General features: G+C 41.9%; 1 protein-coding gene across 1 annotated transcript in view; it reads left to right on the top strand.

The window, feature by feature from the left end:
• The window catches only part of pard6a (par-6 family cell polarity regulator alpha), a 55,531-nt gene extending 44,812 nt beyond the window's left edge, over positions 1 to 10,719 (top strand). Inside the window, exon 3 of the mRNA XM_033036271.1 lies at positions 9,712 to 10,719. Coding sequence (XP_032892162.1) covers positions 9,712 to 10,559 — 848 coding nt within the window. The 3' untranslated portion in view covers positions 10,560 to 10,719. The remainder of the gene's footprint in view (positions 1 to 9,711) is intronic.
• The last annotated feature ends 6,366 nt before the right edge of the window (positions 10,720 to 17,085 follow it).

The raw sequence follows: 17,085 nt of genomic DNA, 5'->3' as shown, positions 1-17,085 counted from the left end.
ACCCCTCACGGGAGCGCCGTTCCAGCCCCGCGCCAGGCCGCCCTCACGGGAGCGAGCCCAGGGCGAGTCCTGACAGGCTGCCTCCGGAGTCGCGAGGTCGCCAGCTCCGCCATTAGGCCTCAGCGCAGACGGAGGCAGAGAAGGGGGATACGACAAAGTCGCATTCCCCGAAGGGAGAGACAGCAAGCCCCGTTTCAACCCCCCCACCCCCACATAAACACAACCTTAAAAACCAAAAACTTAACTAGACAAAACGGGGAAAAAAAACAACACAAAAAAGTAAAGACAAATGGACTGCAGGCGAGCCGCAGCCGTTCACCAGCGCCGCCACTTCTGGACTTCCACTTGGACAGAATCACTGTTGATCAAATGTAGCTCAAGCAGCACATGTTCCAGTCTGGGCAAAACCTTGTTATTTTGTCCCAGTGATTAATTTTCAGTCACTTGCTATCTTGTCTGACCCTTGAGTAGATTTGTTTCTTTCATGTCCCTGAAGTCTGCATTAATCTTGCTGTGTTCATTTCGTATTTTAGTTTAGTTTAGAGATACAACGTGGAAACAGGCCCTTCAGCCCACCGGGTCTGCGCCGACCAGCGATCCCTGCGTATTAACACACACTAGGGAAATGTTTACATTTACCAAGCCAATTTACCTGCATGTACGTCTTTGGAGTGGGAGGAAACCGAAGATCTCGGAGAAAACCCACTCGGGTCACGGGGAGAACGTAAAACTCTGTACAGACAACACCCGTAGTCGGGATCGAACCCAGGTGTCAGGCGCTGCAAGCACTGTAAGGCAGCAACTCTACCGCTACGCCACCCGAGGATTTTGAGAAAAACTTGTATTGCTATATTATTTCAAGTTTTTGCTGCCAACTTTATTATCCAAACTGCTCTGCCTGTTTGCAATGCCCTTTTTGTTCATGGAAAATGTATTTAACCAACTAGGCTAACATTTTGTCCTTGATAGCCCTTGACTCACTACAATCAGTAATACAATGCAGGCTATTATATTATTTAGCGTGGAATGTGTTAGTGGCTCCAGGTATCTCCTGCCCTTGTCCTTTGTGAGGTTGAATTTGGGAAGAGCTACCAGCAAGCTTGGTGAGGTGGAAGTGTAAAGTGTAATAGAGAGAGAATGCCTAGAGTGGTAGAGGGGATGCCAATTACTGTAATTTATTCTGGATGACGTGGAGCTGCCCTCTATCCAATTAGGATGTATAACTCGTGACCTTTTACAGCAAAGGATTAGAAGAACAAATCAGCAGAACACTCAGCCTCTGACCTGCTTTTGGTGCTATAGTTTGGGGGCTAATCTCAATGAAGCAACCCACAACTTTTCTTTTAAATCCTCCGTGTTATTTTGTTTTCACACCAGACCTGGCTTCAGTCTTGATAAATGCTGCCCACAAGTTTTTGCAAACTTATAAATTCATTGGGGAAAGTCTTGCAGAAATCTTTCTGGTCAATCTTGTGCTAATTACCAAGACTTAAAACTACATTTGAACGTTGCCTTTTTAGCCCCATGAAAACATTTCTAGCAATTCAATGCTAATTTTCAGTGTGCTGGTTCCCCGGTGAGTGTTTCCAATACCTGCTAATTCAGTGGGCAGTGGTGTAAACCGCACAGGGACGAGGGCAGATTTTGAAAACCTTCAAAATGAAATTACCAAATTAAGTTGGTATTGGTTATAATTGTTCTTGACATGTTCCTTTTATAAACAAAAGTTAACATACAGTTGATGTGAATCTTCCCTAATGGCCAATCCACAAGTGCTGTTCACAGATCACTATATAAACTTGTCTAATACTAATTTTAAAAAAATCATGATAAAAGTACATCCTAAATCCTTGTGTTTATGAATGCTGCATCTATCTGAACTGTGTCCAGCTAGATTCCTATTTCAGATCGTTAACTACAGAGAAGGGGATCTGATTAAGTGGATTGATTTTGAATGTTCTGTAGATCTGCTAAGAGTCGTATCAATCCAATAGTTCCATAGGAGTGTCACATTCAGCATGAACTTTTATTGGGTTATCTGTTACTCTTTATAATCTCTTGTGTTGTCTCATTTGAGATGCCCTGCCTTTAGCTGTGCTCAGCTGTTACTTCAACCTTCTGAACTGTGTCCTTCCCTAGTTGGAGAAATGTTATAGTGGTACTGACATAATTAACATTTGAGACTTTTTAATTTGTACATTGTAAGATGCGTGATTATGTGATTGTTTGGCACGTTTGATAAAACAGATAATCTCTGTTCTACAGAGATTAAAATTGGACAAGGCTTATGTTCAACTCTTGACAGGGACTCTTTTGGGGAAAGAAATAAGATACATTATGAAGTTCTCCTTCTTAGTCCCTAAATTACAAGTTCTTCTTCTGATGGTTTCTTTGAAAGGACCTGCTGCAAATACAGTCCTCTTGACATTGAATTGTGAGGACTATGCAATAAGAGTAGCTTGCAGGAAGTATAACTGTTAAACTTGAGATTGGCATGCGATGGTGCATTTTTTTTTGCGTGGATAGGTAACTTTTCGGGTTTGACTGAAGGGTCCCAACCTGAAACATCACCTATCCATGTCCACTAGAAATGCTGTGTGACCCAATAAGTTACTCCAGCACTTTTTTAATCTCTTTTTGGAAACCATCATCTGCTATTCCTTTGTCTCGTGATAGTTAAACCTGGCTAGCAGGAAGCAATTTAAAGTAACCTGAAGTCTTGGCTAGATCCCAAATGCCAATCTACATTGCAATCTGCCAAGAAATTCTAGTTTGAATATAACCTGAATAGGAGCATATTTTCCGCATCATTGCAATTAACAAGATTAGTAATAACTTTGTCCTCCTGTGAGCAATTCCTGGTTCCTTGTACGTAAGCAATTACTTGCATTTGTACATTGTCTTTCTCAACCATCATTGGGTCATACCAAGACCTCTTGAGCCAGTGAAGCACTTTTGATGGCTGATCATTTGGATAATGGCTAATACAGGTGCACAACCTTTTATCCGGAGTTCCGGAAACCGAAAAACTCCGAAAACCGTCCATTTTTTTCAGGATGTCGTCTGCACACCAAAACTCGTGTTTGGCGCTAAACTTGACCCGAAACGACCCACGGTCAACCCAGGTCTATACTACTGTAGCAGCTGCCTCCTCCCCGGAGACCGGGGAGACACTTAAACATCTGTAATTCATTGCTTAAATGTTAGTCAGTTAGTTTGGAGGGCTTTTATGTGAAGGGGTGAGTGGGGGGGGGGGGGTGGTGAAGGGGGAAACTTTAATTCTTAGTCCCCTACCTGGTCGGAGAGGCAGGGAGCAGTCAATGCCTTACCGGGTCGCCGTGCAGTAAGCTCCGGAGCGCTGTGGCCGCCAACTCCCAGCTGGGGCTGCGGGTGTCCGGCCACGGGCGGCGCCAGTTGTAGCTCCGACCCCGGCAACTCTACCCCTGGCTGCGCGGCGCTCCAAATCCAGCGCGGCCCGCGGCCGGATGCTCGCAGACCCAGCTCCGCGATGTGTGTCGGCGGCCACAGCGCTCCGGAGCTTACCGCACGGCGACCCGGTAAGGCATTGCCCGCTCCCCGCTGGTATCCCAGCGCTGCAACGCCGTCGACTCCCAACATCGCGGAGCTGGGGCTGCGGGCGTCCGGTCGCAGGGCCGCGCTGGATTTGGAGCACCGCGCAGCCAGGGGTAGAGTTGCCGGGGTCGGAGCTCCAACCGGCGCCGCCCGCGGCCGGACGCCCACAGCCCCCAGCTCCGCGATGTTGGGAGTCGGCGGCCACAGCGCTCCGGAGCTTACTGCACGGCGACCTGGTAAGGCATTGCCCGCTCCTCGCCTCTCCGACCAGGTAGGGGACTAAGAATTAAAGTTTCCCCCTTCACCCCCCCACCACATAAAATCCCTCCAAACTAACTGACTAACATTTATGCAATGATTCCCTGGTCTCCGGGGAGGAGGCAGCCGCTCCAGACTTTTCAAGCCGCCCGCGCTACCTACCTAATTTACGCTAAAAATCTTCTATTCGGAAATCCGAAAAATTCCGAAATCCGACAAGTGTCTGGTCCCAAGGCTTTCGGATAAAAGGTTGTGCACCTGTACTGGAAATATGGCAGCCAAATCAAGTAGTGAGATTGCAAGCAATGACAGGAGAAATGGCTATGAGATGAGATCAGGGCCAATTTAAAAAAAAATAATACCTGCTAAGAAGACACCTGTGCTCACCACCTTGCTTTTATTAATGTCATAGCTTTTTATAATCCATCTGAGACTCTGTTTAGTCTCTGTTTAATGATTCTTCCAGAAGATGGCACCAATCATACTAAAGATTTTAAAAGTAGGAACAGATTGATCTTAATAATCACTTACCCGCACTAATCCCATAATCTTTTGATTCTCTTCAAGATGATTTTGAATTGTGAAAATGCCGCAGTTCTCTTGCATAATGAATACCAAAGATTCACTACCTCTTAAAGAAGAAATGTATTCTCCTGAATGGCTGGTATTTTGTTTTGAGACTGGGACCCCTGGCTGTGCAACCTACTTCCTCCATCTCAAGCTTAGATTTGTTTTTTGCGATTAACTGTCTGAAGTAGGGCTTTAGAAACTCCAGCAGTGAAAGGTGAAACCGTTGATCCTGATAATTTGCAAAAAAAAATCAAAGGTCTTGGAATTTTCTAACAACAAAATGTATGTACTTGAATCCAAATGCCTGTAATATATGAACAGAACTAGGTCAGCAATTGGAGTGACAGTGAATGTCTCATTTACCCTGATCTAACGCGTGCATTTCAGTAGTCAGAAGCATGCTTCTGACTCCTGAACACACATGGCCTAGGACAGCATTCAGCATATTGGATGCCTTTTGAACTGCTTTTAAGAAATCAATGAAACCTGATTTCAGTAGCTTGGTAGGATACCAAAATGCATGGGTTAGATCAGGGTAAATTAGACATTCACTGTCACTCCAATTGCTGACTTTGAATTAAGTACATTACTGAGAACCAGGTGTCACTTAAGTGGTGCAATGTCAGGTCTAGGTTACATGTAAGAGCTTCTTTCCTACAGTATTAGGACCAGGCTGTCAAGTTGTGTGGTACAATTCCTTATTCCAAGCACTGGAGCAAATAAGAAGGTAATTGAGAAATTTGGGACTTTGTTGATCTGAGACGGATTCTTTTTTTTTCCCCCCCTTTTTGATTGGCTGAATGGATCAGGAATTCCCCAAACAGGTCTGGCCTTTTTTCCCTTCTGGGGAATTGCAATGTTTTTGGTGGGGATGGGGGCAAGCATATGTAAATGGGGATGATATGGGGTAGGTTGGAAGTACCAGTTTTAATTCTGTCACACTGCATTTGAACAACCTATAACATTCCAGGCCCAGCAACAGCAAATGAGCCCAGTGCACTTTGGGAGCCTTCCTCATTGAGCATCCCTAGGTATGAACTTTGCACATAACATCACAGGGTTGTGCATCTTTTGCACTTCACATTATATATCATCTTGCCTACATTTGTCCAATTGGGCTCGGGGCTATCTGTTGCTTGCAACGTGGCCTGTTTGTTCTTGACAAGTTCCCCCAAGCAGCAGAGTACAAATTATCAAGTTTAAATGGTGCTGCTGGAGGGATAAGTATCAAGAGTGCAAGGATAATTCTATTCATGGGATCTCGGTTAAACATCTGATGGTCAGTGCTGCACTCATAATCATCAAGGTGTCTGCTAGATAGATGCAGGATGGCACCCATGCAAGGCAACTCTCTGTATGCTGGTCCCAGAAGTGGATCTGCAATCATTCATTACAATAGCTCCACTCTTTGAAAGCTCTACTCCAAGAACAGAATTTCTTACTCTAACTATGCTCCAAATGATATTCCCATTGTCCTGCACACAGGATTGTAATCATGTGTATAGTCTCTCTACTGAATGGATAGCATGCAACAAAAAAGCTCTTCACTGTACCTCGGTACACATGCAAATAAACTAAATTAAAACTGATGTGCTGACGGGCACAGTGAAGACCACTTGTTATTTCTGTGGTATTAATTTTTTTAATTCTGCACAGCCATGAACTGAAACCACAATCATTCTGCATGATCTCCCACCTTCATTCAATGAAACTCCTGTGTTACTCATTGACATGCTTACGTAACCTGATCTGACTGTTTTTGCACTATAAAAAGAGCATTGTACTGGCTGCCAGATATGTTGAAATGTTTGCACCTAACTATTTCTAAGTTGTTTTGAGTGTATCACTCTTAGTAATCCATTGGAGTATTAGCCTATAAAATAACGCATATTGGTCTATGGATGGTAGTTGTGCAAGAAGGAACTGCAGATGCTAGTTTATACCGACGATAGATGCAAAATGCTGGAGTAACTCAGCTGATCAGGCAGCATCACTAGAGAGAAGGAATGTGTGATGTTTCTGGTCGAGACCCTTCTTCGGAATCTGAAGTCTGCATGTCTTTCAGAGTCTAGAGCAGGGGTGGGGAACCTTTTCATGTTGGAATGCTGCATTAAGCTAGCTGTAATCTAATAAGCCCGCAGCCAAGAAACTTAAATTAGATATACTTCAAAATGTACATTATTTGGTAAACAAATCTAACTACTATGTACTAACTTCAAGAAAATGAAAAAAATTTGTTAATTCTAAAGTTAATTAACCTTTTAATGACTTTGTGACTGCTCTTTGTGGGAAAGCATTTGAATATTTGGTTGCAACATGGAGGTACGCAGTTTCAGCTGATCTTCTAGATGAGTATCTGTCATTTGTGACCTTAAGGGCGTCTTGATTTGGGTTGGGTAGGAGAATGTAGATTCGCAGCAATAAGTGGTTGAAAAGCAAGAAAGCATTTTCCGTGCATGTCAAAGTTAACGTACATTCTAGAGTGAGCATAACAGGTGTTAAAATAGCCCTCATGACTTACTAATATTGGAATTGTGGCCGTCAGTCAGGGAGGATTATTTAGTTGAATCTTCTTTTACGATTAAAATTAAAATAATAAAAGACGAACAAAAGCATATCAATAAAAATAAAAGGATTTGTTCCACAAAATTTGGATTCATTCAAAGGCTGCACTTAATGGCCTAGAAGGCCGCATGTGGCCTTAAGGCCGCAGGTTCCCCACCCCTGGTCTAGAGTCTGAAGAAGGATCTCAACCCAAAATGTCACCCATTCCTTCTATCCAGGGATGCTGCTTGTCCTACTGAGTTACTCCAGCATTTTGTGTCTACGGATAATAGTTGCTGTGTGAATACTTTCACCCTTTTTTTTTTTAAGGGGCTAACTGCTGGCTGGAGTACTGCAATAATTTGTGATATTCAACATGGAGAATATGGAATTTGGGTAATGAGTCAGTACCAACTATAAACTATCCATCCATTCCAAACCCTTGCCTGTTCAGCCCCATTTCTATCCACTTCTCCTGCTCTCATGCTTGATGTGGTGGAATATAGTGGTAACTCCAAACACCAACTCCCAGACCATACAAGGTCATGGTGGACGGTGTGTTGGATCTGAGGATCTTTTACCATCCTAAATACCAGAGGATGGGGCTTGTTTGACTGCAGTCGCTATGGGGTGACTGGAAGATGCACTGCTGCCCGAACAGAGGGATAACACCACAGCTTGATAACGGGGCCCAATCAGTTAGGATCAATTCGGGATGGGCAATTGGAGTACCATGCAAGATTTGTGCCAATGTAAAATAGAGATTCCAGTTATATAGATGTTTTCATCATGGTGCAAATAAGGAAGGAACTGAAAGAGAGGGATAAAGCCTGATGGGTATTTTTGTGCTTGAATGGGATTTGAATTTTCTAACCTGAACAAATTGAGTCTCAACTGACCAAGAAATGAAAAAAATTATTGAAATGATACATTTTTATGCAGCATTAAATTTTCAATGCTGAATAGAAAGTGTTTAATTTTGCACATGTGTATATTCCAGATTAATGACAACACACTTCCACTCAAGGGTCTCAATTTTCAACCACCCTGTTAGTAATTTTGTAATCCAAGAAAATAGTTTTCTCATCCAATGATAGGAGGAAAGAAAAATGAGTGTATTGTGGTTGCCTTTAACTAGATGTTTTAATATGAAATCCATGGAACCTGTTGTTTTTCTGTCCTGCAGTGTAGTCAGTCAGAAGGGCCATGGTGTGATGACTGAATAAAAGCTGCTCTAAAGAGATTCATTGCGATTTAAATCGTCTCTTGCAGTGCTGTCAATAAATAATACCCTATTATGTCATCAATGAACTGCAGCATGGGAAGAGGTCACTTTGTGCATTTCAAGTACTAAATCTGATGTAACATGAATTTCAATTTTTTACTGTTGAAAAGCTACTTTATGAAATGTTACTAATCGCATCTGAGAGTAATGTTAAATCTAAATGCATGCTTCAGTCAGCTGAGCAGTTCAAATTCTGGAATTTTCAGCAGCAGTAGACAGTTTAATGATGTGAACAGAAATCAAATGACATTTATCTTCCTCTCAAATTGTCAGCTATTGCTTTAGCAAATCAGACCATAAAATAATTCAGCCATGTTCTTTAGTGGTCTGGCAGAATATTAGTTGCAACAATTATCTGACACTCAAATTAGCAACAAGTTATCAACAACTTCAACCATTTCAAGAATTTTTAGCCGAAGGATCTGAAACATAATGGGTGGTTTTGCATCGGGATGGACTAGCTGTCGGGCACCAGTTGAAGTGTACACAAAAAAGCTGGAGAAACTCAGCGGGTGCAGCAGCATCTATGGAGCGAAGGAAATAGGCAACGTTTCGGGCCGAAACGTTGCCTATTTCCTTCGCTCCATAGATGCTGCTGCACCCGCTGAGTTTCTCCAGCTTTTTTGTGTACCTTCGATTTTCCAGCATCTGCAGTTCCTTCTTAACCAGTTGAAGTGTAATTGAATTGTGAGATGAGGTACTGAAGAGGGAGGGAGCAGCGACTGTAGTGGTCCCAAACGCAGTATATTTCTTAAATGCCCCAATCTGCTTTTAGTGTGCAATCTAAATTTTGCTTGCTTGCATTAGGGAGCTCTTCCTCTAATTAAAGTACTGTAGTACTATGGCTATGTGTATTTAGGGGTAGTTGGAAGAGGGGTGAGAAGGAAGAGAATGGACCTAAAACTTGGACATTTTGTTGCCTATGTGTCCTTTATATAAATGTTTTCCATGAAGATGAGACCATCCCTAGGTATTTTCCAGCGTATTTTGGATGGTAGTGTATCCTGCAATATTGTATTCATTTTACCGAGAACAAATATTTCTGACTCTCCTGGGATCTAAATTGAACATAGAAGAAAGATTTGGAAGATGAATCTGTCTTTTGCTCCCTCGGTATTACAATTCTCTATGGTTTTACCAAGATAAGTGATTCTACCCTTTTGATCATTCAATATATCTAAACTCGATAAAATGAACTTTAATGCAATGCCAAATTTAATCTTCACGCTAAGCTAATACTTTAAGTTCTTATCTTAATATAAACCCAACAAACAACCCCACTACAACCAAATCTCTGCCGCATTCTGGCTAGGTAACAGCTGGGTTTTAAGGAGAGTTCTAACACCAGCTAAATATTTATTCTCTCTGATTAGGACGTGAGATAAGTGCTGAATGCTTTTGATTTGACTTGATTTCCTTTTTAAATGAAAAGCTCAAATGTAACTTCAGAAATCTAACCAAACATTTGCATCTTTCTGCAGCTGAAGGTGACTGTGGGGCGTTTGGAACAAATTCTCTCCTACGCAAGAAGAAAGGTCTTCATGTGCTACGGCCTGTCTATCACAAGTCAAAGCCTCACATCTTGATTGGAATGCCGCAGGATTTCCGACAGATCTCTTCCATTATTGACGTGGACATCCTTCCAGAAACTCACCGCAGAGTCCGTCTTCACAAACACGGCTCTGACAAACCACTTGGATTCTACATTCGCGACGGGGTGAGTGTACGGGTGGCCCCTCAAGGAGTGGAAAAGGTCCCAGGTATCTTCATCTCTAGGCTTGTCCGAGGTGGCTTGGCGGAGAGCACTGGCCTGCTTGCGGTGAACGATGAAATACTCGAGGTCAACGGGATTGATGTCGCCGAGAAGTCACTGGACCAAGTGACTGACATGATGGTAGCGAACAGTCACAATCTGATCATTACCGTGAAGCCAGCAAATCAACGCAATAATGTCATTCGCAGCAGTAGGGCCTCTGGTAGTTCTGGTGTTTCCACGGACAGCAGTCCAAGCCAGCACAATGTCATAGCTACTTCACACTATGCCAACCACTACAGTGCAGCTGAAGGAGAGAGTGAAGACGAAAGCGATCTAATAATTGAAAACGACATGCCATCATACATTCCAAAAACAATGTTCCCAAACTATGTGAATGGAGATCTTACAAAAAAGCTGCAGCATAACCTCTCCCTAAACAGCCCACTGTTAGACAGCAAAGAAAACAAATATAAAGGGTCCTTAAACTCTTTGAACACACACAGTGACAGTCCCAGCAAAATAAGTTCAGGCCATGGAAACATGCGAGAAGATGGAACAATGATAACACTATAGACAATTTTCCTTTATAATCACTTTTATATAACATTTCCAAGTCCTTTATGGTTAAACCTGACTTAAGCCTTGTTAAGGAGGTTGGAATCCAATCAGTTTTCACAAAAATATTTGACGCCGATGGTGAATCTGGAGGTTAGAAGTATTTATGAAAGAAAAATCGTGATCGCTTGTATGAAGGATCTTTGACGAAGAATTGTGCGTATTCGCATCATGTTTCATTTTCGATGGCAAATAAATGTCCAAGATTCTGTTTAGAAGCCAACCTCTTGAACTGCTTCCTGTTTAATAAAACTGGAATGCATCACATTATGGAGCAGCATTTGAGCAGATGTTACCTGCAATTGGAGACAAATGTATCTTGTGAAATTGCAATACAAGCGTTTTTAAAAATGCGGGTTCACTATCTTCATATCATGGAACCTGTGCATTGCATCAGTGACCTCATTGTTACAAATGTAAACTTACAAACTACTTATTCAGCATTATTTGCATTTATCCAATTTGAGAGCAGGTGTCCCCTTTTTCCTATGGAAAACAATTATGAAACTGATTAAACGTGGACAGGATCTTCAGTGGAGCATAAACCTTTCGTGAAGTAGCTGCTCTGCTCCCTAAAAGGATATTTGAGAGCTTTGCAATTTTAAACTTGTGGATTTCCTGCTGTAAGGCAGATTCTTCCTTGGTGGTATGAGGGTGTCCTGTATTGTATTTTTTTAACCTACCTGTATCTTAAATTTTAAGAAATCCTGCTGGCTTCAGTACCTTTTAAAACCATGCTGCTTGACATATTCTTTCTGTATTGCACACATTTTGTACTTTCCTCTCCTTAAACAGAGCACTGTTCGACACTGAGATAAGTAACCATCAATAATACTCCAACTTCTGTGTACATTAAATGACAAAGAGCACTTTTTAAATTGGAATACTTTCAGAAAAAGATCAGTGTAGTTACGTCCAAGGATAATTTTTCTCTACAGCGTACCATAAATTAATTAATAATTTGGTCAAAAGCTTCTGATTTTTAATCTTTCATTAAATGGATATTCTCACTGACAAACCTAGGGCACACAAGGCAGCATTGTCATCTAAAGAGCTTCACAATGTCTGTAATTGGGGTTTAAATTATATGGAAACACTTGGGAATGAATTTGAAGACATTTCACTTTTTATCCACATAAATATCGTAACAATTTTGTTGTTGAGGTTTTGGGGTAGTCTAAACTTGACAAATATGTTGGTAATTAGAAGATAGGCACAAAGTGCTGGAGTAATTCAACGGGTCAGGCAGCATCTCTGGAGGAAAAAGGATGCATAATGTTTTGGAAATCTGCAGAAGGGTCCCAACCAGAAACGTCACCCGTCCTTTTTCTCCAGAGATGCTGCCTGACCCGTTGAGTTATTCCAGCACTTTATGTCTATCTTTGGTATGAACCAGCATTTGCAGTTCTTTTCTACACAGGTTGGTAGTTTAGTATCGGCACGTTCATTTCCAGCAGAACTGGATGCACTTTGTTAGAGTATAATTGTGCAACTTTACTAATCATTTAAAAATAGTAGAAAATTAAGTATGAGCTCCTTGTATGGACCCTGTAGGTGATCTTGGTAACCTGGAGCCTTTAACAATTAAAATGGAGAGCACATTGTCAAGACACAGCAATTAATTTTAGTCTTGTCCGCCCTGTCAGTTTCGAGGCCTAATCCATTACTTTAAACCTAGAGTCTGATCATTGTTGACTGCTGGATTCCCAACAATAATCAAAATGTACCTCTCTGCACACTTAAAGTATTAAGCACAATGACTGCAGTTTTCATAAGCTTCCTGTAGAATGAGCAGCTTTTATTTTCCATCAAAATAAAACTGGAATTGCCAAAATCTTTGATATAACATTTCCTCTACTTAGTAGTTCTTAAGTGAGGATGAAAACCACTATGGAAATGCTTCCGGTAATTGTAAATTGTCATCATTTAAATGTTATAGGGCTATAGCAGTCAACCATAGTTGTAGGCAAAATGTGATTGATTTTTATTTTTTGGATCATTTTTTGTAATTATTTCTGCTGCACATCACTACATTTAAAGGTTTTTCTTTGTGGTAGTTCTGAGCCAGCAGGGTTCGATGGTGGGGTGTGACTTTGCTGAATTTCTTTTAGAACATGTATGTATTTTTGATTTGTTATGCATCAAATCTGTTTAGTAAAGAGATGAGAGCAATTTTATCTAACTGGGGATATTTTGTAATTTTTTAATGAAATGAGGGCAGTATTTTTCTTACTTTTTTGTATTTGACCCCACTCGATCCTTGGTCTCTATTTGACTTCCCATAACCTATACTACCTTGTATTTATCTTATTTAACAGATGAGCAGTCGTGAAGATTGAGATTGCAGAACATTGTGAATGTTCCATAGATGTACGTTGATTATTCAAATAAAACTTCTAACATGCACCAAAACGTGTTTTCTTTAACATCTTTATAACTTGTAGTATCTGTGATGGACTAAAAAATCCAGTGTACTTCACAGAATGGCATATGGAGTGTTACTGAGCTCAGAACATGGCTGGAAGATTAGGTTTGAAGACTGGCGACCAATGGAGAATTAAAGGATTTTCGGGTTGAAGTTCCAAAGAGTATCTAAGATGCATGGACCATTACAGTTCCCAGATGCTTGGACCATTATCTTATTAATAAAATGAAGGGTATGCATTTGATTTAAGGGACTGGAATGTTTGCAGTACTAAAAGTTGAACCCATTGATTTAAAGATGGGATGAAAGCTTTAAATCAGAGGCATTCAGTGCTGGGGAACTACTACCCAGCAAGGACCAATGGGGCTACTCGTGGTGCAGCAGTCCGACTGTTCTAACAACATTGATTTTGAACTCTGCTCTCTGGATGGAGTTTGCATGATCTCCCCTGATTGCAAAAGTTTCCCTCAATTGTTTAGTGGTTTCTCTGACACCCCGAAGACATGCTAGTTGTCAGATTCATTAGCTGCTGTAGATTACAATTATAACTATTCCTCGTGGTTCGTGGGGAATGGGTGGATGGGTGGTGGAAGAAACTTGTTAGTTGGTGGTGGCCAATTGTGAGAGAATATTTTACAAGGGATTGCCCTGAGAACCAACTTAGACTCTGAGTCAATTGGTTTAATGTCATGAGGAAGAATGGATAACAAAGACCAATGGACAATGTGGTACAAGATTTTAGCAGCAAACAAGTATTAGGAGAATGGGTTCTGTCAAGCATTCAAGTGGCAAATCTGAACACAACCATTCAAATCAGTGATGGACACAAAGCTGGTGTAAATCAGTGGGTCAGGCAACATCTCTGGAGAAAAGGAATAGGTGATGTTGCGGGTCGAGACCCTTCAGACTGAGAGGCAGAGGACTCGACAGGCTGGTGAGGTAAAAGCAAAATGTTGATGTGAGATATGAATACCAACTTTAGCTTGGTCAGAATGCTAAACAATCCGCTTTGGTTAGATTGGCACAGCAGCACAGTAAGCCACTTGGTACATTTCAATTACCTCTCCACTGGAAATGGGAAGAAAGTTGCTAGCAATCTAAACGGTTTACCTGACTTCAAAGATCACAGCCAGCAGCAATTAACCAGATTTGATACTGGACATAATCTTGTCAATTGAGCCCAGTTGCCAAGTTATTTGTACGGTTTTTATTCTACAGTGTAATTACTGACCAACCTTTATTTTCATTTGGGGAAGTAAAAGCAGAATGGGCTAAAATGTGGGGATGGTTGACCAAAACCTGTGTGATTTATTAATTGTTGTGATTCTTTTGCATGGGAAAATGTGGCTTTGTACAGACGGGAAAAAACAATGATCTCATTGGGGAACTGGACTGGAGCTTAATACATATAACATTTGTTGATCTAGCTCTGCTAAACTGGATAATCCTCCTGACCTAGTTTGCCCAGTGAATAAATGCTCAGACAAGTTACAGTTTGATTTAAAAGATTAAGATATTGGCAGTCGTTTCATGTTTATGGTGACTATATACCTTTATCACTGGCTTCCTTTGCCATCTTTACACCATTCTCTCTGGTGCCGTCATCAATATGTTGCTGTCTGGCAATATTTCCTCTGTTCACTCTGCATTAAGTTTGCAATCCCATGATGTTGATGCTTCACACAACTTGTCTCGCCCTGCTTGGTGTAATACCAATACCACAGCATGTCTTCTATGCATTGATAGTGTCCTTCACTGTTGGTTCACTGTATCCTGTTGTCTTCACTCTGTGCTATTTGGCATATATTGGACACTTGAAATTAAAAGCTGATGCTGGAGAGACTGTGCATGTCAGCAGTCATCTACGGAGGGAAACTGTTTCAAAGATGCTGTCAATCCTGCTGAGTACTTCCAGCAGCTCTGCTTTTTTTTTTGCTGATTGATTGTTGGAAGTTTAGACTCTGAGGTATGTCTTTTTCTATGCCAACATCAGCAGTTCCTTGTTTCTACCTAGTTCCGGAGAAACTCGACTGGGTCATGGATAGGTGACGTTTCGGGTCTGGGGTAGAGGCAGGCAGTAGTACTGGATGAGGAGGGGGCAGGACAAAGCCTGGCAAGGTGGATATAGGTGAGAAGGTTTTTATTGATGGGGCAGATGGTTGGACAAAGCCCAGAGATGAATAGACAAAGGATGTGAGATAAGGATAGAAGAGTTGAGAATTGTGAAGCCAGTGGTAAGAATTAAGATGGGAGGGGAGAAATGGGTGTGAGTCCAGGTGGGAAACGGGGAAGGGAGGGAGGAGAGAGGTTTGATTAGTTTCCTGAAATTGAATAATTCAATGGGTTGGTTTTTTTTGGCTGTAAGCTTCCCAGCTTACAACAAAGTTCTGATCCTTCAGTCTGCATGTGGTCTCACTCTGGCAACGTAAGAGGTCAATATGGAAATGAGGGGACAATTAAAATGGTTAGCCTACAGGAGATCCAGAAGGTCTAGGTGGACCGAGCGCAAGTGTTTGGTGAAACAGTTGCTGAGTCTACTCTTTGTCTCGTCGATGTAAAGGAGGTCACATCGGGATCAGTCAGACATCTCCTTATACTTACCCCTTGAGCCCACAGAGGGGTATGTGACATCCAGCACATTCTGGCATTTCTGCCATCGCCATGTGATCCCACCACAAGTCATATCTTCCCATATCCACCACTTTCTGCCTTCCAGAGACCGCTTCTACAACTCCTATGTCCACTAATCCCAACCAACCCTTCCCGAGGTTCTTTTCCCTGAAACCGCAGGAGATATAAGACCTGTCCCTATACCTCCATCCTTGCAGCTATCCAGGGACCCCAACAGTCCTTCCAGGTGAGACAAAGGTTCATGTGCACCTCTCAGCTCATCTACTATAGTGTTGCTGGTGTCTCCTTTACATCAGTGAGACTTGGCCATCTTTTAGCCAGGCACTTTCACTTGGTCTGCTGGACATCCCAGTTGCTAGCCATTTTATTCCTTTTCCAATTCTCATAATGGCCTTTCTGTCCTGGGCCGCGTGCAAATTGGAGGAACAACACCTCGTATTACACGAGGGTAGTGACAACCCAATGATATGAACATTGAATTCTCCAATTTTTGGTAACTTACCAAAACCCCTTCCACCTACATTCCTTCCTCTGGCCTCACAATTTGAAATTCTTCTATCCTTATCTCACAACATTTTGTCTTTCATCTGTGAGCTTTATCCAAACATCTGCCCTTTAACCCCTCCCCAACCCCCCTCATCTGCATCCATCTATCACTTCCCAGGATAGACAAAAAAAATGCTGGAGTAACTCAGTGGGACAGGCAGCATCTCTGGAGAGAAAGAATGGGTGACGGTTCGGGTTGAGACCCTTCTTCAGACTGATCAGAAGGGTCTCGACCCGATGTCACCCATTCCTTCTCTCCAGAAATTCTACCTGTCCTGAGTTACTCCAGCATTTTGTGTCTATCTTCGATTTAAACCAGCATCTGCAGTTCCTTCCCACACATACTATCACTTACCAGGCATAGTCCTGCCCCTCCTCTCTTCTAGCTTTCTGCCCACCCACCCAAATGCAATCCATCTGATTAAGGGACACAACACAAAATTCCACCTATCCGCGTTCTTCAGCAATGCTGCCAGATCCACTGAGTTACTCCAGCAATTTATCTTTTCCTATATGTGGCGAATGATCTTTGGACATGCATTGCCTGGGAACAAGTTTACTATGTCTGTGTAAAGTGCCAGGGAATATTCATAAAAAGCAGAAGCACAATGAATGTTTAAGACTGCAAATTATCTGTTTATCGTAACTGTATAACCATCTGGCCACTATCTCATTTCTGATGTCCTTATTGTGTCAATGTCCATTGTTATCTCTTGTCATCTGCTTTTCTCTGTGGAGCTAATTTAATTTTTGTTTAATGCCCAAAGCATTAACAGAATTAAAAGTCTTGCATCTAAATATAGGGAGAGTGTTGATCAGTGTGTGCAGTAGAAATGGTGCACGTGAAGCAGATTTGAAGTGTAATGTGCTGCTGCCCTCAGT

This window comes from Amblyraja radiata, chromosome 17 (genome assembly GCF_010909765.2).
Source record: "Amblyraja radiata isolate CabotCenter1 chromosome 17, sAmbRad1.1.pri, whole genome shotgun sequence".
NCBI classification, from domain to species: domain Eukaryota; kingdom Metazoa; phylum Chordata; class Chondrichthyes; order Rajiformes; family Rajidae; genus Amblyraja; species Amblyraja radiata.
This window is presented reverse-complemented; position numbering and strand designations above follow the sequence as displayed.